This window comes from Atractosteus spatula, chromosome 8 (genome assembly GCF_055471065.1).
Source record: "Atractosteus spatula isolate fAtrSpa1 chromosome 8, fAtrSpa1.hap1, whole genome shotgun sequence".
NCBI classification, from domain to species: domain Eukaryota; kingdom Metazoa; phylum Chordata; class Actinopteri; order Semionotiformes; family Lepisosteidae; genus Atractosteus; species Atractosteus spatula.
Window position 1 is genome coordinate 48,760,784 of NC_142713.1, and position 23,216 is coordinate 48,783,999.

At 37.1% G+C, this 23,216-nt stretch overlaps 2 protein-coding genes across 2 annotated transcripts in view; one reads left to right on the top strand and one right to left on the bottom strand.

Moving 5' to 3' along the window:
- The window catches only part of itih2 (inter-alpha-trypsin inhibitor heavy chain 2), a 19,377-nt gene extending 16,903 nt beyond the window's left edge, over nucleotides 1–2,474 (bottom strand). The window contains exons 1-4 of the mRNA XM_088924002.1: nucleotides 2,323–2,474; nucleotides 1,902–1,973; nucleotides 1,155–1,193; nucleotides 33–205 (exon numbers count right to left, since the gene is read on the bottom strand). Of these exons, the coding sequence (XP_088780128.1) occupies nucleotides 33–205; nucleotides 1,155–1,193; nucleotides 1,902–1,973; nucleotides 2,323–2,427 (389 nt within the window). The 5' untranslated portion in view covers nucleotides 2,428–2,474. The remainder of the gene's footprint in view (nucleotides 1–32; nucleotides 206–1,154; nucleotides 1,194–1,901; nucleotides 1,974–2,322) is intronic.
- A 2,493-nt stretch (nucleotides 2,475–4,967) lies between these two features.
- itih5 (inter-alpha-trypsin inhibitor heavy chain 5) lies at nucleotides 4,968–23,215 on the top strand. The gene is made up of 14 exons (XM_088924004.1): nucleotides 4,968–5,143; nucleotides 5,241–5,288; nucleotides 5,944–6,107; nucleotides 6,724–6,837; nucleotides 10,280–10,527; nucleotides 11,200–11,369; nucleotides 12,876–12,992; nucleotides 16,824–16,995; nucleotides 17,205–17,514; nucleotides 18,033–18,589; nucleotides 18,811–18,855; nucleotides 19,571–19,687; nucleotides 19,948–20,325; nucleotides 21,586–23,215. Exons 1-14 carry the CDS (start codon nucleotides 5,036–5,038, stop codon nucleotides 21,888–21,890), a joined length of 2,853 nt encoding a protein of 950 aa, XP_088780130.1. The 5' UTR covers nucleotides 4,968–5,035; the 3' UTR covers nucleotides 21,891–23,215.
- The last annotated feature ends 1 nt before the right edge of the window (nucleotide 23,216 follows it).

Here is a 23,216-nt window from a genome sequence, read left to right on the forward strand (position 1 = left end):
TTACACAATTGTACTGTATCAATTGAACTTACATGGTAAAATTGGAGATGAAGGCAGTTTTTGGTATCTGTACATCGAAGGCGATACTCTGGGCATGATGGGCTGAGTTTATGACTTGGCTGTGGATTGAGGTGTGAGCAAAACGTGATGTAATCCTAGCCTCCACTTTATAACGAGGGATAAGGATGCCATCTTCAGTTTTAGTCTAAAAAAACAGTTAAAACACTGAATAACGGTAATATGCATTCTATGATATTTTCACATCTGAAGCTCTATGGCAGACAGGGGAAGACTTCAGAATTAGCAGTTTAACATTATTTGGAGATGTGTCATAAAGTTTTCGAAGGCAGACGGTAAGTGGTTTTATCATCTTGATTAAAGTTCAGAGAACAGAGGCCACCATTTTTATCTGACAAAATGTTAAGTATATGATCTCTGAACAGAACTACTGTTAAAAATATTCAGCTGAAAAAGCTGTAGTTTATCACTGCCTTATGAACTGATGCCTCAACAATTCTACTTTCTATTTACCTGTTTGTCTTTTAATTTAACTGTTTAATTTCAAGTTCATGAGGTGTTGTTACTAACACCAATTTGGAATAAGAAGGTCTCTCTATAATATTTTTTATAGCTTTCATCCTGGAGCTCATATTCATTTTACTGTTTGGATAGACATTTATTTTATCTGAAAAACATTATAATTATAATCAATAAAAAAGAGTCCTTTTGCATGATAAGCAACATTTGTATCACATTTATATTTCACGCAGAATACTCACTTGGGTTAAATTTCCCTACTGAGCTTGCTTCACTATTTGAATGCTGCAACTATTTAGTCATTACTACAAAATGCTTTATTCTAAATACAAAATAAACAATGAAGTATAAAGAATAACTGCATAACATTATGTTTTATGAGAAAGGGCATCAAATTTATAAGAAAGGACAACAAATGTCTTTGAAAAATCTAAAATATTCAGATGAAAAAATACTGAAATTTCCAAGAATCAGTTCCTAAAAGCAAAACAGTGCTGGTATTTCTCTGCAAAGTCAATAACCTGTCTGTCACTACATTCTCTCCAAACACTGATTGATTTCTAGATAATTGTTATCTTTCCCACAGTGTTCAGGTTAAGCAACAAGAAAGAAAATACCTCCAGTTCTTCTCCTTCAGGACTATTGGTTACGCTCCTCTGAAAATCAAAAACGATAAAATAATGAAGAAACTCAAACAAAAAACCTAATACCTTCATCGTTTACAAATTGCTAACTCTGGCCAGGTCTACCTTTGCTGGGAAATGCTAACTTGATTGAATTTCAGTATAACATGTTCCACTGTAGATCATAATGCCTCATAAATAATACAATTTGTGAGTTGTCCTTCTAATAGAATAGCAAATGTCTGATCAATACCTGATGCAACAGAAATGTTTCGCTACATTCAACTTGTTTACTTATCAGATCTATAAAGACTTTGGTCATTACTTTAAGTGATAATTTCCTCTGGAGAAATATTAGCTGTGAGTGTCAATAATTGCCACAGGATTTTATTGTAACTAATGTAAGAAATGTATGGCTAGTACGTAGAAAAGTGAACATAAATGAAAAAACAAGGACATATCAACTTCAATAATTTGTATATTATAACTTGCTGGCCTAGGACTATTTCCAAACCCATTAGCTTCTTTTAATCACCATACAGTACATGAACACATAAATACATAATAATGTGCTTTTCACTGTATCATTTAGTTCAGAAAAACAACAGTACAATTTCAAAGAAGAAAAGAGAAAAAACAAATCTATATCTAAACATTTTGAACACAGATGTATGTTATTAACAACTTGACAATATATCAAGTAGTAAAAAACAATTTGTCACATATAAGTAACAAGTCTACCTTGTTTTTTTCAAATCGATTGATTAGTCTTGGTAAGCTTCCTTTTGACTCACTCTCCCCAAGCTGTGAGGACTGGAAGAGGAAGAAAGTACTTCTTAGAAACTGGAACATTTAGAATCCATTAGCTCTTATATGAAAGCTTGATATAATTAATACAGTTATACATCACGTGTATAAATTGTGAGAAAGAATTCATTTTAAAACAAGACAGCAGAACTTGTTGAAACATGTTATAGTTATAGCTACTTTGGCAGTATATTTTGTGTATTTTCTTTTTACTTTACAGGTACATACCCCAGACCCATAAAGACTATGGGTTTACATTGCTTCTATAAAAGGATAGATATTTTTAAAAAATCATTTTTTAGATATTAGCATCTTAGTCTCACCATGGAGTTTTTATTTCAAGCAGAATACTCACTTCAGTTAAGTATGTCTCCTCCAAAGAGCTTTCACCTATGAAAAAATGAAAATTTTCAACTTTTGAAACAAATAATAGGAAGATTAAAACTGCAAGGTGTCTCATCTTGCCAGAACTGCCTCCCCACTGTGACTACACACAATGACAGAAGCACTATCTCCCTGGTCAGAGCTGAAAGTGAACCAATGAACAAAGGTTAAAATTGACTGAGGAACTCTTTGCATTTGGCTGTGGTCAATATTTGTTGTGGTCCACACAAAAAACAAATGACATTTGAACTAAGGATGTGCAAACAGAAATTTGTTTGTGCCAGCAACCTAGATAAAACCTGACAGGTTGGCTTCAGCCTATGGAACTACTTCCAGTCATCTGACTGCATCCAGTTATTTTCTTCATTTTCATTTCTTAATACTTGCCTGTGCTTTCTATGATCAAAGCAAAAAAAAAAGGGTCACTGCAATGCATCTCAACAATTTTCTACAATAACAGCTTCAAACTTGAATGTAGATGTTTTGCTGAAGTTCCGAGTAGATTCATTGATAAAGATGGATAAATTAAGTTTAAACAACATCTTTCTTGTGGGTGGCATGGTGGTCTTACAGCTCTTGATTGATGCTAGATTCAATTCCAAATGTGGGGTCTATGCGTGTGGAGTTTGTATGTTCTCGCTGTATTTGCATGCATTTCTGCTGGGTGTTTCAGTTTCCTTTTACAATCCAAAGACATACTTGTATGTTAATTGGCTTCTAGGATATTGGCCCTGGTGTGAGTGTTTGTGTTTGTGTCTGTCTGCCCTGTGATGGATTGATATCTCTTCCAGGGCTTATCCTGACTTGTGCCCATTGCTTGCTGGGATATTCTCCAGTTTCCCCACAACCCTGAATTGAAAAAAGCTTTTAGAAACTGGATGGGTGGTTCCTTCCGCCTTATATTGTATTTTTGTACTTATTGAACTTATTTATATTTATTGAACTATTGAACAAACATTGCATGGGTATTATCAAAAAATTTGAACCATGAATTAGATTCCCCATAAGACACTCATGAGACTCATTAAGTTGTTATTATCATGCTGAATAAATATCTCAGGCTTGGTCTCCAGGAAGGTCACCGAATTTGAAGGTATTTGTTTCACATCTTGGCTTGAAATCTGCTTCCACTATGATGACAGGCAATACAGACAAAACCATCAAGAACAGGAGCGGCCAAAACTAGTCCTGGGGAGTCCCAGCTGGAACAGTTTGAACACCTTCACAGTGATCAAGTAAGTAGGTAAATTGTTGAATTAAGTTCCAGATCATCTGGGACTAAACTTGAAGACCCTGCTGTCTTTAAGGACCAACATTCACTTAAAGCAAATAGGTCTCCAGCACCAGGGTTGAAGACTCTTGAAATAAGGAATATTTAGTCTGGAGTCCAAGTCTAGTGGTTTGTATAGGTTTACAGGAATCAAAAAATAAGTTTGTAAAAACTTGTAATGACATGTTTATGATCAATTAAAAAGGTGAATTGAAAAAAATTAATTTGGAACTCATATAGAATCAAAAATATGTTTATACTTCAAGGATCATGATTCCATTGATTGAACAAATGACTTGCTTAACTTACGAATGTTACCATTTTTTTAGAATCTGGTGATTTGCGGGACTCTAGAAATTGTGCTGTGATGTGACTTTCCAGGTTCAGTTCTTGAGACCACGTTGGTTATTCATTTGTGGAAGTATGGTGTTACCTTGCTTACAAATAACAAACATGTCCTGCAATCTCCATTCTTGTACAAGTTTAAACATGTGATTTAGAAACCTAGCAAGAAGCCGCATGTGTGGCTCTTGGGAGACAAATAAAAACACAATATGAGAACGGGCCCGTGATATATAGCTTTTCAGCTCCTTTAAGAGAGTTGGCTGGGAGGAATTGTCGACTTCCTCTCTTACACTACATCTAGTCGTCGCTAGGTGGAGGTCAAGAGGTGACTAGGGCTTCTATGCAAAAAGCATAAGAAAAATGGTGCATTTCAACATTTATTTTACATATATTGTGCTGTTCAGACTGCGATGTCCGAATTTTAATAAATACCTTAACAGCAGTTTAATTGACAAAATAGTAGGTGTCTGCAATGCGTCCAACAGGGTACGCTTAATAACTCACGCCTTGCATGAAACAACGAAATGCAAAGCAATCAATAAGACCCTTAGCGATTTGTGCAGTCCATATCAGCACCCCAAAGTTCCATCTTGCTCTGTTCAATGCTGAAGATGTACAGGAGTACATTTATGTTTTTATTTAATACGGCATTTTATTATTACATTATAGTATAATTTTAGATTACACATTTTATATCCTGATTTATGGAAACAACTTCCACATAAAAATGTGTGTAAAACGATTACTAGGTGAAGATTGCTTTAAATATAAACAAATGCTCGGATTTCTTAAAGCCAGATTGGGGACGTTATTGAAATTGTCTTCAAATGAGAAGAAAACGAACCGACGGATGTCAGCTGTTTGCCGAGAATTATTACTTCGATTCCAAGTCAGCTTGTCTGAGTGCCCAGCACTTAAGCATCTGCGTGTGGGCGGTAACTTGGATGAGTTTCTAGCGCTCTGTATGAGAGCTATTTTGTTTCACACCTCTCCATCTCGGATTCTGTTCTGTATGAATTTCGCGTTGTACTCTTAAACTCTTTAATGAGCACATGGTCTCGCTGTCACCATGACTGTTCTTATTTTGCTGTTGTGTTTAAATCCTTTAGTCTTGGGTCAATATGACGATCCCGAGTCTTCTGAGGATGACATTTTCACGGAGGTTGAGCCAGATAGTGTGAGTTATTTAAAATGTGTTTACACTGATAACCTTGTCACTCGTCAATTTAAAGGATATAACAGGCTTGGAATATTCCGTCTTTTTTTTCTTACAGGGTTTTCAAAGAGTGCCAAGACAGGCAAACGGCAAACACCAAAAAAAGGTAAGCAGAATTGAAAGTACAGTACATAAGACATTTATTTATTTACAGAAATCCTCTAACGCAAGATAGTTTTGGTGTTTGTGTTATTAAATTTGTTGTAATTCACACAATCTACAATTTATATGCAATTTATTTAGAATTTTCATTTGATGAGAACTGTCTGTGAAACACTATGTTACAGGAATGCAGTTTATTTGGGCTGAGCTTTAAGAAATAAAAACATATTCAAGAAAAAATAAGTTTTTACTCTCAGTCCATGAAAGTCCTCCTATGACTTTAAGGAGTGTGATCCTATCCCACCTCTGCCCATGTGTGGGAGAATTAGAGAAACTGAAGTGTGTTAGCTCTGGTGTGGTTTTATTTAGATCAATAAAGGATTTTTTATTGTAAATATCCAGAGGTTATATAATTGCTGTTAACAACATATTGCAAAGGAATGACAAAGATCAAATATTTTTATTCATATAAGGGTATTGAAAGAAATAGGATTCTCTTAAGATCTAATAATGCTTTATAAAAGCTTTGAACAACCTGTATGTGTACTTTTAATAAGAAATCGAAAAATATTTTTGTGGTTGCCAACTGACCAAATGTATAAACCAGTTGCAGTTTCACTCCAATTTCCAATCTATTCTTTCTGTGCCTAATCTTTCAGGAGAGTAAGCCCCATATTCAGGATTTCACTGTGAAAACCACCATCATCTCTCGATATGCTTTCACTGCTGTGTCCTGCACCATGTTCAACAGATTACCAGCTGCAAAGGAAGGTCTTTTCCAGATACAAATCCCTGCTGCAGCCTACGTTTCGAACTTTACTATGTGAGTATCCAGAAGACGTATTCTTTTTAGCCAAGATGAAAAATGTAATTATATGACTAATGCTTACTGAGAATAAGAAGAAGCTGTCCAAGTTCAGTGTCAGTGCTGAGATCAGACCTTGCAATACTTCAGCTATCCATAGGTTTGGTTACGTTGTTTTTCTACATGTTGACTTAAGACTGTGAATTGTTGATCCGGTCTTTTTTTTTCCATTTTGTGCTTTCTTTCTTGGGTTTTTTCTCACGTCTTTGAAGTTGCTATTTCGGTCCATGCTGCATGCCTGATAAAACCTCTGAACTTGTTGCCTAGTCTCTTTTTCTGAGGTGAACCTTACAAGTGAATTCTACTGAGCCACTCAGCCAAGATCAATAAAGTGACTAGCCACACAAAGGACTGTTCAGCTGTGATGGCTGCAGTATACTAAGTCAAATTATCACTGGGCAATTTTCCACCACCAGCCCAAGGGAGCGACCTTAGCGTGAGAGCTGCAAATCCATATGGATTTGCAGGCCAGCAGTCACATGGAGGCCTGACCCATCCCTCTCATAGCATGTGCTGTGTAAGGTGCATGACTGAGACTTCAGGCTTTTGTGTATTTTTTCTTTCTACGTTTTAGGATAATTGGCGGAAGAGTTTACCCAAGTGAAATGAGAGCAAAGGAGAAAAAATCTAGGGGAATCAGGAAGAAAGGATTGCCTAATCCTGGGAAAGATGGCAAAGTGGGAAAAAGGTATGGATGTCAGAACCAATAACAGGACACCACTGAAAACCTGTCATAACCTTCTTAACAACTCCACTGATCTGTGAAAACCTAATGGTTTTCATAGTGGTCTGTACTGGAGTGTACATTACAATTGGAACATAAACCTGAAATACTGAATTTTAATAGAATATTTTAAAAAGATAAGAGCACTTGATATTATGTATTTAGTGTTATGCATTTGTGGTATTTTAAGCAACTGTAAATGGCAGTTAGAGGCCATTCTGTCTTTACTATATTCCAATATTTATATTAGTATTAATAAATATTACAAGTATGATTGTTATAATGATTATAGACCACACCCAGCTCCATTCAGTTGAAAATAATGTTGTCAAGACATCTACTCCAGGATTGACATTAACAGGCTATGAGATTAATGATCAGGGTTCATGAGACTTGGCTGTCTTGTTAAGTGAAAAGCAGTCACCATATCCTGTAATTAGCAGATTTTTAGGGTTGAGAATAAAGGTGACTCTAAAGGTTGAGATGATGTCACCTGCCAAAATACAAACACCATTAATCTGGAAATTATGGGTTTAAATCTGAGTGAAGAGAAATGCTTAATTCCTCCAGAGACCCAACTAATGCATTTCTGTATTAGAATTCTTCATTTTATCAAAGCGTTGTAGTTAATTTAATAGAGGAAAAATTGGGATGAAAACATTTTCAATCCTCAAAAAAGTTTCCAATATTTGCTTTGTCAGCCTTTTCTGTCGTATTTCAACTCCTCCTGTAAATCCTGACATCTCAGGTGAATTGGAACACCGTTTTTCCCCATGTAGCAGACAACCTGTACCTGCAGATTATCTTAAAAAAACCCACAAAACATGGTTATTTTGTTACTTGTTAAGAACCCAGCATTTTCAGGCATTGTTAACTAATGGTTCTGGTCTTGGCTCTTGTTCCCTTATGTAATAATTAGCACTTTTTATATACTGTATGTTGATGTCTTTGCTACTCAATTGTCATTTTAGAGATTCTTGTCTTCTACAGTAGGTAAGGAAATAGCTTGTAAATCTAGGAGCTAAACGTCCACAGTTGTGTGGTCAAGAAGTCCACATGCAAGCCCAGGAAAGCAAGAGGGAATATAGAGATTTATCCTGAGGCTCAAATAGTGGAGCAGACAGTCTAGGTTGATGGGACAAGGCGAGTTTGTCTGGAAGAAATGGAAGCTGTAAAAGCAGAACAAATTGCATTTGAACCAGATGGGCACCAATTATGAGGAATGTATGTGTATAGTGTAATTGAGGAGTATTTAACCTAAGGAATTAGGGGGCAGGGAGTTCAAAGTGCTACTCTGTTGAGGTCAGGAGTTACAAGATATCACTAAGAAAAAGCTTAAACCAAATCGCAGATCTATTCCTGAACATTAGCGGCATGGGGAGTAATTGCACGAAATTGGACTTCATTAACAGGAATGAATATAAAATTAAACAGTGTTTCATTTCTCAAAAAACTAATTGCCAGTCTACAGTGTGTGTGTTAAACTGGAAAAAGGAACATTTAAGAGCTTAACATTAGGTGTATACTATAGACTACATATTGAAGACACAGATGCAAGTAGATAACTTTATAATAAAATGTATAAGATACATAACAAAAGGTGGAGTTATTGGGCAATCCCACTTTTACACATATACATGTAATGGGGAAAACTGAAGCTGGTATGATTGAAATGGTCAATAATTGCTTCTTAACCAAGCTAGTAAAGGTACTTCTTGGAGAAGAAGTTCTCATTGACTTGGTCTTTTCAACCAGTTTAATAATAATAATAATAATAATAATAATAATAAACTTTATTTTATATAGCGCCTTTAAAGGTGGCTTCTCAAAGCACTTTACAGAATGACAACAACAATAGATAAAAAGAATACACAAGATAAAACATAATTACAATATACAGAGGAGACCGTGGATGGTGGTACTAAGAAGAGCAGAGGGGTGAAGAATGGAACCAGTTAAGTAAAGGCTTTTCTAAAGAAGAGGGTTTTGAGTCTGGATTTGAAGGAGTTTAGAGAACGTGACTCTCTGATATCCTTGGGGAGAGAGTTCCAGAGCCTGGGGGCATCACAGGCGAAGGCCCTGTCACCCCTACAATGTAGACGGGCTTGGGGGACAGTAAGACCAGAATTAGAAGAGTGAAGGTTGCGAGGTGGGGAGTCGGGCGATAATAGTTCAGACAGGTACTGAGGTGCCAAGCCATGCAGAGCCTTATACTGTAGGTGAGCATGAGGATTTTAAAGTCTATATGGAATTTGACCGGAAGCAAGTGCAAGGACTCCAGGATAGGAGTAATGTGATCATTTGCACTAGACCTGGTCAGGATTCTGGCTGCTGAATTTTGGTCATACTGCAATTTGTTCAAAGTAGATTTAGATACCCCAGCGAGTAGAGCATTACAGTAGTCAATTTGAGAGAACACAAATGTGTTGATCAGCTTTTCAGCCACAGTTAGTGATAGCATAGGGCGTAGTCTAGCGATATTTCTGAGGAGAAAAAAAGATGTTTTGACAATATGCTGCACATGTGGGTCGAATGTTAAGCCAGAATCGAATATAACCCCAAGGTTTTTCAATTTAGACTGAAGCTCAAGTAATAAGAACAGTCAGAAAGGAATAGAAGTGATAGAATACATCCATGTGGATCTTGTGTTTATAATGTGGTGATTTTTTATGTGTACTGTAAATCTCTAAACTTTGAAAATTAAGGATAATAATTTCAGACATGCAAATGGATGAGGAAAGCGGGCGGAAATTGCAAACAGAAGAGATTCAACAAAAGCAGAATAAGTAGCCCACATCTAAGAAAATTAAGCCTAAATGATTGAATGGAAAGATTTAGAAAAAGTCAAAAGGAAGAGAGCTCTATACAGCCTACATAAAATGGCATAAGATTGAATGATATGCAAAACGTATATCTTGCTACAGGTGCAGCTGGAGAAAGGTTTTGGAATCAACAATCAGACAGGAATATTACTTTGAAAGTCTAAAATAACTCAAAATGTTTTTCAGTACTACAGTATAAAGGAGTTGAAGTAAAGTCTCTAAAAGCACATAGGACATTAATCATAGAAATTAAAAAAGAATTATATTAGTATATGAGCTAAATGAATAATGTAATATTCATTATAAATAAATAACTGTAAAAGTTCCACCTTTTAAGAATGGAGACACAATTGAACCAACAAAGATCTTAGTCCATGGTGCCCCCGTCACTATATTGGGGCATTAGGACCCACACAGACCACAGGGTGAGCACAGGGTGGGCTGCCATTTGTGAGTTGCAGGGTGATATGGCTGCTGGCTAAATGTGATTACAATAAATGGGATTTGATTCTGTGTAACAGATATTCAAAAGTTCTGATTTTATTCCTTGAAGTGCTTCATATTTGTATTGCCCCCCCACGTAGGGAAAGCGAGGTAGAGACCTTTCGAATTACTGCCAGCATACCTGGAAAAAATAAGGCCATTTTCCTTCTGACCTACGAGGAGTTACTGGAAAGACGTCTGGGAAAATATGAACATGTGACCAGTGTGCGGCCTCTGCAACTGGTGAGCAGGCTGGCAGTCGACGTGACGATCCTGGAGCGCTCCGCTATAACGCACCTCGAAGTGCTGCCGCTCAGGAACGCCAATGGGAAAGCTTCTGAATCCATCAGTAAGTATGGCTCTGGGATTTCAATTACTGCCAAACTATAGGCTTGTCAGATGCAGCTGTTTGTGTTAAACTGATCTCAGTACTTCTCATTACAAACGATACGGCTGTACTTTCGCAAGGCACAGGATTTTAACAACCACAGAAAAGGGTGTGTAAACATTGTGCATGTACTGTATTTATGAAATATTGTCAGTATACAAACAGGACAATAGAAACAGCTGGTAAAATGTATTGTATAGCAATAATTCTAGTTTTAGTACTTCATGGCTTATCTGTGTTTTACAGTTTCCAATATGCATTAGGACAAATAAAAAGCAATACATTTCCAAATAATCAATTGATCTGTCTAATTTATTACTTATACTGTTATTGAAATTCATTAAAGTAATTGACAAAGGAATATGTACTAAAATTGCTTAGATATTTTCAAATTTTAAATACTTTTAATTTATAATAGGACAAGAAGGGAGCACAGCACAATGAAATACAGAGAATCCAGATTCACATTTGATTGAAAGAAATCAGTCAACACCACCTGTGGCAATCCTAAGCAGACATTTTTAGGTGTTCTGTGATATTTTTTATGTGCACTACTTACCTGAGAAAGGGCACATCACAGGAAGAAGTTTCCTTCCATACCATACTCAATTTTAAACTTTCCTTTACATTCAGGTAATCCCTCTCCTCCTATCTCAACTGTTATCAAACAGAATAAAACCTCCTGCAAAGTTACCTTCAGCCCAAACATCGTACAGCAAGCCAGAATAGCAACGAATGGAATTCTGGGTGATTTCATTGTCCGATATGATGTGGAGAGAGAGCTGGGAATTGGGGATATCCAGGTAAACTCTTAAAAACCAAATGCTTATGATGCATTTTCATGCAAATACTTTCTCTGCTTGAACTGCAGAGATTTCAGAGACCTCCATTTGCATTATTAAGCAGTCTTCTAAAAGTGGCTTTTATGAATTGTAATGTTTTCCTCAAACAAGTGGCAGAATGGAAAAGTGAAGGTTCAGTTATCAGCTAATTCCACTAATTCCAGTCGCTGAGCACCATACAGTAGACTTGCTGGTTAAGAGCAGCTGTGTTATGACAAATTCCTCCACAACCCTCAAAGATTAAAAACAGCAACAGAGAAAATCTATGTCATAACATACTGCTGATATTAGTGAATAAATAAAAGTATTGTCTTTTTTTAGTAACTTCAAGTTTATCTTTCTACTGGAGCCTCCCAAGTGTCTCAAGCAGTAAAGACATGCTGGAGCTCTGTTTGAACTCATTATCATGGGTTTGAGTCTGGGTCATGTCCTTGTTTGACTACAATTGGCATTCCTGAAGAACAGCGCCCCCAAGGACAGGACAGGATAAGTGAGGATAAGGCCAACACTGACTCCTGAGGCCTCCTGGGTGCTTGTAGGCTTGTAGTACTGTCTGTGATAGACATACCTCTCCTCCAATAGGGGGTGAACCTCCTGTACAGAGCTGTGGTGATGATTGGCTCGAAGGTGGGCAGGTCAGGGGAGCCCGCCTGCAATTCTTCATTCTCCTCTTTATTTGGTTGTGGGGTTCATACCTGTGAGAAATGACATGAAAAATAAATGTCTATTCTAGATTGAGGGATATAAAAAAATAATCAGTTTTAAACAAAATTGAGTCTAGTGCAGGATGAGGTAGTTCTTTACCTGTGCACATTGTGTACAACACCATATCTCATTTTATCATATCCATGAAGGGGATCTCAAAAATGTGCTTTGAAGAGTCCTTGGACCGAATGGCAGAAACATTGTTATATCACCGTGCACTGTGCACATTTTGCTGTGTGTGTTGGCAGATAGTTACTGCAATTGTCTCTTAGGGCCCACCCACGTTTATTTCCAAGATTTTCTACTCACACGTTCCAGAACAAAAAAATGAAGAATGTGACATGGCTAATGCATATTTGCTGATACATTTCAGATTAAGCAGTGTATTTGTATGTATTGTTTATTATTATTTATTCTGCAATTTCCATCACGGGATAAATAAAGTATCTATCTATCTTATCCATGTAGGGACTGGCATATGAAAACATCAATAATCCCTTGAAGATGCTAAATGAAGATTTAGAACTAGAAAGCTGGTTTACATTAGTTTCATCTACAGTGGAAGCATATGCAGAACACTTTAAGGAGTGTTATGCACACTCTCCTGCTATGTTGTGGAAAAAACACTTCACTGGGACCCTTCCAAAAGTGTCTTGATGAGTTTTTTGTGTATTTAAAAAAAACAAATCAGCAGAATGCATTTCAGTTACTCTCATTTCTGTTAAGGTTTACAATCTGTTTCTAACAGTTACATTTTCCTAGGTCTTAAATGGATATTTCGTGCACTACTTTGCGCCAAAAGATCTACCAGTTGTTCCTAAGAATATTGTTTTTGTGATTGATACCAGCGCTTCCATGGTAGGAACTAAAATCAGACAGGTAAGTCCTCTCAGTGATCTGTGATAAAGTTCAATAGGTTTACTTTACATTGTGATGTATCTTTGTCCTTAGTGATGGTGTTTAAAATAATTGTTATATGTATACATGTTATATATAATTTCAAAACTTGGTGCTGATTGTTTTCTTAAACAACATTATATACTTTGGGTGGAGGAGCACATATTTAACATAAATGGACATGACTTCTTTAGGAACATTAATCTTGCCTGGCAGGAGGGACACAATGCGAATAACTTGATTCTTACCTTTCTTAATATGAGCTGCCTGCTTTTCTTAACATTGCTTTCTCGGGATTAAAAAAAAAATTGAACTGCATTCATGAAACAAGAGGCAATGCTTATGTATTCCAGACAGCCTTCAAACAGCAGACCGACTGAAACAGGGATTTCCAATTCTGGTCCAATCCAGTATGTTTTGTAGGTCATCATTAAAGCACAGATTTCCTTCAGTTCTTGAGGACCACAGTTCTATTGCTTGATCAAATTACTTGCTTGATTTACCAGTAGATTGGAGGTGTTGCCCATCTTTATAAACAAGTGTCTTAAAAGAGTAATTGGATTGAGGCTCTCCTGGACCAGGTTGGAGACCCCCGCACTAGACCAACAAATCACAGGCTGAATACAGTACGTTCAATTCTAGTGCCTGAATACTTTTTTCCAACCAGTAATAATGGTGAACTGTTTGCCAGTATAATAAGAGCTTTGCAGTGATGGGAAACAATAGAGTTAGTTGGCGGTTGAAAATAGGCTCATAGTCCGTGACACGTCCAGTCACAGTGTCTTCTTTCTCCCAGCTGTATTTCTTGGAAGATGGAAAAAGGGATGTCTTCTCACAGCGTAATGTTATGAAGTACAGAACAAGAAGGCTTTAATTGTACGACAATGAGGCAGTCAGTGTGCCGCTGTCAAATTCAGATTGTAATCATTTTGTAATGGTGCAGAATCTTTATATTTGTGGACTAAAGCAATCGTTCTCTGTTGTGATCTTCCACTGTGTGTTGTTTGTGGAGATGATATCATATTGCTGAACTTCCTAAGAAAGAAAGAAATCAGTATTTAACTTTATAAAATTCCCCTTTAACCTATCATGAAGTTAAGCACTGATTAAGGATCATTTCAGTCTTCTAGAACTTTTATCTTTTGTTAGCTTTTTTAGCAAGGGTTTTTTGTATATACAGTATATACAGTTTACTCCAGAATTATTGGCAAGTATGAAGAAAAAAAAATATAAAATAAATAAAGAGTTCATTAAGCACTGAAATATATTTCCAACATAAGGAATTAATTATCCTGAATTAATGATTCAATGGAATCAACCAAGACAAAAAAGAACTATTACATTATAATTTTTTTTCCCCAAAGTAAAAGAAACACAATTATTGGCACCCGTTTTTAGTACTTGGTGGAGCCTCCCTTGGCAGGGATAATAGCAGGAAGTCTTTTCCTGTAATGCTTTATCAGGATGTAACAGGATGGTTAACACATTGGGTGGTGGGTGGGATCCTAGACCATTCCTCCATGCAGAACCTTTCCAGACCCATGAGGTTTGTACTGTGGGGGTTTGCGCTTATGGACAGCCCTCTTCAGCTCAGACCACAGGTTTTCAACAGGTTTCACGTCGGGGGACTGAGATGGCCATGGCAAAACACTGATTTTCTTTTCTGCCAACTATTTCTTTGTTGGTTCTAATGTGTGTTTTGGATCATTGTCATGCTGAAAGATCCATCTTCGTCCAAGACGCAGCCTCCTGCAGAGGCAACCAGGTTTTTGTCCAAAATATCCTGGTATTTTTGAGAATCCATGATGCCATCGATCTTGGCCCCAGGATCACTGGCAGCAAAGCAGCCCCAGAGCATCAAAGACCCCCCACCATATTTTACAGTAGGTATGATGCTCTTTTAGTTATAGGCATCCCCCTTCTTATGCCAACCATACCTGTAATGACTGTGGCCAAAACATTCTATTTTGGTTTCATCTGACCACAGCACCTGCTCCAAGTCAAAATGCCAATAGCGTTTGGCAAACCCCAGGCACTTCAATTTGTTCCTCTGCAACAGTAGGGGCTTTCTTCTGGCAACCCTTCCAAATAGCTTGTTGGCATGGAGGTGTCGTCTAATAGTTGTTTTTGAGACGGGGTTACCCCATGATGCAACCAATCTTTCTCTAACTGAAACCTTTGGATTTTTCTTCTTTGCCACCTTCACCATCCTTCTCACTGTGCGTGGGGACAAGATGGGCTTGCGTTCTCTTCCTGGAAAATTAACCACTGTTCCAATGGTGTTGAATTTTTAAATTATTGCTCTGACAGACAATATTGGTATTTTTAAGGTTTTACTTATTTTATGTGCCCATTATTTGTTTTTTGAAGATCAGCAATGGTTTGCCTCATTTTTGTTGTTAGTTCTTTGACCTTCCCCATGCTGATGGATGATGAAAGGTTTTCTGTGCGTCATTTTTATATCCTAGAGAAACAGAAAGTCACTAAAGTACACACATTCATTCCTTAAGACACAATTGAACTCAGGCAAGAATAAATATATTATTTTTTCAGATGTGTTTGATTGTATTTTAATGGATCTTGATATAATCAATAATTTGGGCACCTATGTTTTTCAAGTAAAACAGCATTACTTGTTTACAATTGAACCATGAAATAAAAATATGTTTTAGAAAAAAGGGACAAATATTCCCCTAACATGAGTATTCAATATTTGTCATTATGTGGTTTATTTTATTATGACTTTTTTCTTCATATTTATCAAGGGGTGCCAATAATTCCAGAGTCCACTGTATGTTTTTAATTTCTTAACTGTTTAATTTCATCAAACAGTTAGTTGCTGGTTTTTAGAAATGTGCCCTTAGTCCTGCATGCTAAATTTGTTTCTTTTAAGTTAAGCGATAAAATATTACACTTTCATCTTAACTAATCCAACTGCATTCATGCAAGATGTTTTAATAATTATAATCTAATAAGGTATGTACTGTAAATGATGTAATTATCTAACATTTCTAAATGGATAAACTCAAGATTAATTATAGCACACAAGATGAAAATACTTCTTGTTGTATGTATAGTTATTCTTTGATGTTTCTGTTAAGAATCAAAATTGAATTCCTACAATAAGTGTAATGATTCTGTCTTTGTATCCAGCTCTTCAGCATTCCTTTTCTCTTTTGATAAACACTTGGTTGTAGCTCATAAAGGACAAATGGATAATTCTAACAGTAACTATCAGACGTGTCTATCATGTACAGTGTATTTTAGATGTATTGAAAATATAATGCAAGTGTATGCACTCTAATAATCAACAGACCAGATATTTTTTTCTTTACTAATCATGTCCGCAGAAAGACTTTACAGCTTATCATCACCAGGTTTTACACTGTCTACAGGCAATAAAGTCATAGCTGCAGGGGACAGACTTACGCACACAGATTAGAGAGAAAACCTTGTACCAGGCACTCTCACACATACGTAGTTTAGACTGGGAAACACAGACAGGACAAGGGTAAGACAGTAGGAAAAGGTCAAAAGCAACAATAAGGCTATTTCAACAAGGTACACTCTTTGAAAGCTCCCAGGTTCAAGGTAACTGGAATTCCCAATTAGGCCAGAACTTTCCCAGATTGTGGTCACTGTTCCTCTGTCTAGTTCTATTGTAAGTGATGCTGCATTGTATCGAGATGTTCATGTTTTATAATGAACAGTCATCTTGTTTTTTTAGCCACCTTGTATCCTCATTTGGACATGTGTTTTATGGTTATTCTTTCACTAAAGGATGTGTAACACCTCCAGTGTTCTCTCTTGTAGACAAAAGAAGCTCTCTTCACCATCCTTAAAGACCTCCGCCCTCAGGATCACTTTAATTTTGTGGGGTTTTCCAACCGCATTAAAGTCTGGAAGCCAGGAAAACTAGTACCTGTTACACCAGACAATATCCGTGATGCCAAGAAATTCATCTACCTTCTGACCCCCACTGGAGGTAAACATTCTGGTTTCAGTGGTTACTGTAAACATCAGATACTTTCTTAGGCTGCTGGTCTAATGCAATACCAATTGAACTGCAAACCATTCACCTTAATATCCTATATTATCGTATTGCTTTTAATATTGTGCATATCACCACATGTATAAATGTGTTGCGTTTTATATTTCAGTGTGTTCAACAAAATGAATACTTTGTCTTTTCAGGCACTGACATAAACGGAGCCATCCAAACAGGATCTTCATTACTGAGTAGTTATTTGGCCAGTGACAACAGTGTTCAGAGCAGGGTGTCCCTCACTGTCTTCCTAACCGATGGGCGGCCCACAGTAGGGGAGATCGAGTCTCCCAGCATTCTGACCAACACAAAGGAGGCAGTGCAGGAGAAGTTCTGCATCTTCACCATAGGCATTGGCAATGACGTAGACTATAGGCTTCTGGAGCGCATGGCCCTGGAAAACTGCGGCATGATGCGCCGCATTCACGAAGAGTCAGATGCTAGCATGATGCTGAAAGGGTTTGTGATTCACACATCTTTTGGGTCTTTGACCTCTACATAACAAGTACATGTACTGTAAATGTACTGTAACTGAACTGTGAATCTTCAGGGTGTTCAGTTTTGCTGGGTGTTCAACAATCAGCACAGTTCTGACTGAAACTTTAAGCTCCTTTGCTCCTGGGCTCAATATGGATTAGATGAGATGTTTGAGATTTAAATTGCAGACCTAAGGGTCACTTTTAGACGTATTTCATTTAGAATGGTTCTAAAGTGGCAACTAATTTGTATATTGTTATACAAAAATGACAATGGATTTTCCCCATACAGTAATGAAATTACTGTCTTGGATTTATAGTGTTTATGTTGCCCAATTTCCAGAAAAAACTCGGAATTCTTAAACCCTCTTCCCCTTGTAGACCAATTGAAGAAAAAGTGGATCTTGTTAATACCCATGTTAACCACTGAGAAGATATGTTTCCAGTACTTCCCAACATTCCAGTGGATCTTGCTTAATCCTGGTCTTGCTTTTTGTTCAGATTTTACGATGAAATCGGCACCCCTCTCCTGTCCAGCATCAAAGTTGGCTACACTGAGGACACCGTGCAGTATGTAACACAGAACCTCTTCACAAATTACTTCAATGGGTCGGAACTTGTCATAGCAGGCAAGCTTGCTGACCAGAATGCAGACGTATTGCACGTTCAGGTCACTGCCAGCAGCAGTGACAAGAACATCATGCTCGAGACTGATGTGCCACTGAAAGATAAAGCAAAAGAAACTGAAAAAACATTGAAAGAGTTCTTGGAGAGAGTGTCTATGGAGAACGATTACACTGAGAGACTGTGGGGGTACCTGAGTGTGAAGGATTTGCTGAGGTCACGCATACAAAGCACCAACAGCAAAGAGAAGAAGAATCTTTCACAGAAGGCCACAAACCTGTCTTTAACCTACAACTTCCTCACACCTCTGACCTCACTGGTGATTGAGAAGCCAGATGTTCAAATGGATGGAGTTCCAGAAAGTGCTACAGAGCCATCAGATGCGACATACAGTGAGAAACCACAGAGTCTTATCCGGAACATTGAGCAACCAGGTATAACATTTTGGTGTAATTTAGTTTTAAAATTCCAATTTTTCAGTAGTATAACAATCCCTCCTTTGTTACATATGCTGAAGGTGTGCATCCAGGGCCATATATCAGAGAAATATTCTTGTCTCATTTGTGCTTGAGTTCAATTTAAGAAATAAAATATTGGTTCCCTTTTACTTCCCTTGAAATGCCTCTGATATGAATTCATTTTTGCTCTGTTGCAGCTACAAACTCTAGGAAGAAAACAATAACCATTTCCAAAACTTCAGGTAACTTTTTTTTTACCTGATAACCTGATTGTGTTTTTTGCTACACTTTTATTGTGGAAAGACAGAAAACATCTGTGTTGATTGCATTGAGCCTATTCATTAATCTAAGCTGCAGACTTGGAGGAGAAATACAACATTCCTTTTAAGCACTGAAAGGCTTGTAATTTTGTTGCCTGTAAATGATAATTATCAACGCTAAAATTGTTTAAACGACACTTTACTCACCTTACTTCCCAAGTAGTAGTTCTTCACATATTTTAATTGATATATTGTACAGTATGGTAGGAAGTTGGAAGTCTAAAAAACAGACTAACTTGAACAGATCAGCTTCAGTGCAAAAATTATACTTAAATGCAACATACAGCATTTGACATCTTTTTGGAAGTGTGGTGGTTTAGAAGATTAAGAAGCATAATTATAACTCACCTGCTCTTTTTGATATAATATTGTAAATAGTCAGCAATATTAGTTGAGAGCCATAATCATATTTGCATTACCCCAGTGATCAATGTACTGTACGTTATAGAAGTGTTGACTAAAGCCCCTGAATTCAAGTTTCTGTGCAGACATCTTTGTTTACTATCCACATGTTAAGCTGAGTTCAATGCTCTGTTTTGTAAGACACTTTAGTAAAGTAAATGGCACTGATGAGGTGCTTTTTACTGTATATTGCACTTTGCTTTCAATTTACTGGTCCATTGTTCTTGCTTTCCAGCTGATGGAGATCCACATTTTGTCATTGATTTTCCTCTGAGCAAGATAGCAGTTTGTTTTAACATCAATGGAGAACCAGGAGATGTTCTGAGATTGGTATCCGACCATAGCAAATCTGGTAAGAAAACCTCTTTTTGAACAAAATGCTTGCTGATATGAAAAAATTGTAAACAGGATCCAGGAAGGATTTAAAAAAAAATGCCTAGCAACATTTGCTTTCGTTACAGTGTACACGGTACCACGGAAACTGTGGCTGTTTTAACGTTTAACGTTGGTCACCCTTACATTCATGTAATTGCATGTGTTAAGACAGTAATTACTAGCAAAAATATTTTGAAAATTCATTACTTTTAAAACTGGTTTGTTATCCCTGTATAGGTGTTACTGTGAATGGAAAGTTAATTGGAGCTCCAGCACCACTTAATAGTCACAAGAAACAGCGGACCTATTTCAGCACAATTACCATCATGGTTGACAAGCCCAGGCGCTCATACATTGAGATTACTCCACGGAAAGTCATACTGGACAGCAAGGACAGGATGATCTTGCCCTGTGATAAAACCATAATGGTGGACAGTGATGGGCTGGCTGTGTCCATAGTTGAAAAGTCCAACATTACTGTGACAATACAGGACCAAATCAGCTTTGTCATCTTGGTCCATCAGTACAAGAATCCAGCTCCATACCAAAAAGACCACCTGGGCTTCTACATCTCAAACAGCAAAGGATTGTCCAGTGACTCGCATGGCTTGTTAGGTATGATACAACAATGTTACATCACTCCCTTGATCTGCTTGAATTCAGAATCTTAGTTTTGGGCTTAATAATAATTAAAAATCTATAATCACATTTGGTAGTTTTTTTAATACTGAAATCAAAGCTCACTGGGCTTGGCATTGATAAATGCTGTATGCCATACACATCGCTGAGAACTTAAGCTCCCCCAACAACATTTTATAGCAAAAATCATAATGTCCTAAGGCACTTCCGAGTTCTAAAAAACATTATATAGAACAAAGAGCTATTGACACTTGACTAGGATTGTTTAGTTTTTTTATAGATTTTAGACTCCAGGCAAGAGTTTCTAAAGACAAATTGCTTGGTGAATACAATGTCCAGCTGTCTTTAAGTACTAGTAATAAAACTGCTGCATTTGTGTAGGAAATTTTGTAGGTCATCATGGAAACATCAGCAAAGAAAAGGAATAATTTGGGACGGTCAACTCGCACCACTTATGCTAATGCATCATATGCCAAAAAGGATGGGATATATACAGTTCCCTCAAGAAGTATTGGCAAAGTAAAGCAACAAACATTTTTAACTTTACAGACAAAGCAATTTTTTATTTATGAAATGTAACGTTTTGGGGGTTACTTTTGTGTATATTGGAATAAGCCAGTTTTAGAGGTGGCCATGAATGCTCAGGCCTGATTCAGAGAGATTCAGAGCTTCAGAGATTAGGTGGTGTCTCAGTACTTTTATTATTATATTATTATTAACATCTCTTTCAATAACTGCTTATCCAATTTAGGCTTTGAGCCACCATGACCCTATCCAAGAAGCACTGGGTCCAAGGCAGGAAACACCCTGGATGGCACTGCAGGACACACACAGACACAAATGCACGCACTCACACCATAGTTATAGTTAGTGAATACGCAAGGCGTCTGTGATGAAGGGTCTGAGACTGGAGGAGAAGCAGAGTTATACGATGGAGAGATTTTTTTTATCAAAAAATATTTCCATCATATGACAGGGCCAGTTTTACAGAAGCCGTTTGTCTTTGGACTGTGGGAGGAAACTGGAGCACCCATTGGAAACCCAAGCAAAAAGAGGAGCATATTTAAACTCTACATGGAGAGTACCCCAGGAATTGAACCCAGGGCCCAGGAGTGCAAGACAGAAATACTGATCACGATCTTTTCCTTTTGATTATATTTAGGGATGTAATAGAAAATATCACCGAAATGTCTACTTGTTGGGAATCTGTTCCAACCTTTTTGTTTTATCTTTCAGGCCAGTTTCTCTATCAGGATGTGAGACTAACCGAAATGCCATTGAATGGCACAGCATTTAAAAGCCTGCAGAATGAGACCCAGGCAGAGAGTGAGCCACTGGCTTCAAGCACTGCTTTGAAAATAAAAGGCAGGCTGATACCAGCAGTGAAGAAGCAGCGGAAGATCTACAGTGGAAAACATAAGGTGGACTGCTGGTTTGTCAAGAACAATGCAGCTAAACTGATTGATGGGGTGTATGAGGATTACCTTGTATCTCATCTCTTTGACACAGGGCTAGGACACGGTTTGTCAAATGAACTGTGATTGCTTGCCATGTAGCAGCATCAGATAACTAAAAAGCTTGCTCTTGGTCTCAGGAACTCCTATGACCTTCTGCAGGTAAATTCGATTTGCATTGTCCTGATGAATGCAGTATTTAAGCCACTGGTGACAATCAAGAAACTCATTGGGAACCTTTGGTAAAGTTTTATTTTAACATATAAAAGATATAAAAAGCTAAGCTTTAATAGAAGTAAACAAACCACATTACACATCACATCATGTTAAAATATTCTCCTTAGGTGTAAAAAGGGTCATATGCACAGATTTGTTTCCCTTTGAGACTCAAGATTTAAGAAGAGTCTTATTTCCATCTATCAACATTTGTAATCTTTCTTGAATACACTGGTGATCTGAACTGAACTACAAAACTATCGATCACTAGATCAAGCTCATTTAAAGAATGCCTTTTCCCTGCAGCATTTGTGCAAAAGATAAGCTTGTCCACTCACCTGAAATTAATCATACTGTATGTGTGAACAAACATTCTGTCCAAGTAATTTACCATTATGATAGGTCTGTGAGTGAGTATATAGTATACTTGACAAGACACAGGCGAGGCCTCTTATGAAATTCCAGGTAAATATATGAATCTATGTTTCTAATGTCTACACAAGACTTGTTTAAAATTTGTGGAGGAGATGTACAGCTTGGACAAAGATCCTTTCACACTGCACCTAGTCATTCACATCTTAACACATACTGTAGGTACAGTATGGGTTAAATCAAAACTCCAAACCCAGTAAGTACAGTACTAACAGCTTTTTTTTGTCAGAGGCAAAACTTGGAATCATGCACTGGGGTATTCATTTGTCATTAACAGGCAGTTCAACATTTTGATTTAATCTGTATTCTCACTAGGAGGACAAACTTTAAGCACCAAGACCTTTTCTTTTGTGGAATGTTGCACCGATTTTCCCTGTTTAATTACAATATTAGCCATTAGCTTCTGTTTGGAGTTTGCGACCAGTTTGTTGGTCAGTCAATTAACTCAAATGTACCTTTGACACCTTGGAAAAATATAGTCTTAACATCTTCAAATCCTTATTTGCAACATCCAAACACCCTGCACATTAAGATGTCAAGGATGCTCTCAAGTTATAATACATATTTCAACAGAGATACATTACAGTATTATTAGGGGGAAAAAGAAGGTGGTCAGAGGGCTACATAAATGCATTCCAACATGGGTAAAGGCATTGTCAAATGAAAACAAACTTAATTGTGTGATGTAGTATAATGATTTTCAGTAACATTTTAACATTAATACTGTACAATCACTGTAATGTTAATAAAACATTAAAAACAGCA

Excerpts from the sequence above, each read along its gene's own strand:
- itih5 (XM_088924004.1), top strand. The coding sequence starts at position 5,036 with ATGACTGTTCTTATTTTGCTGTTGTGTTTAAATCCTTTAGTCTTGGGT. Across the intron at positions 6,838-10,279 it reads GATGGCAAAGTGGGAAAAAG|GGAAAGCGAGGTAGAGACCT; the intron begins GTATGGATGTCA and ends CCCCCCACGTAG. Across the intron at positions 11,370-12,875 it reads TGGGAATTGGGGATATCCAG|GTCTTAAATGGATATTTCGT; the intron begins GTAAACTCTTAA and ends ACATTTTCCTAG.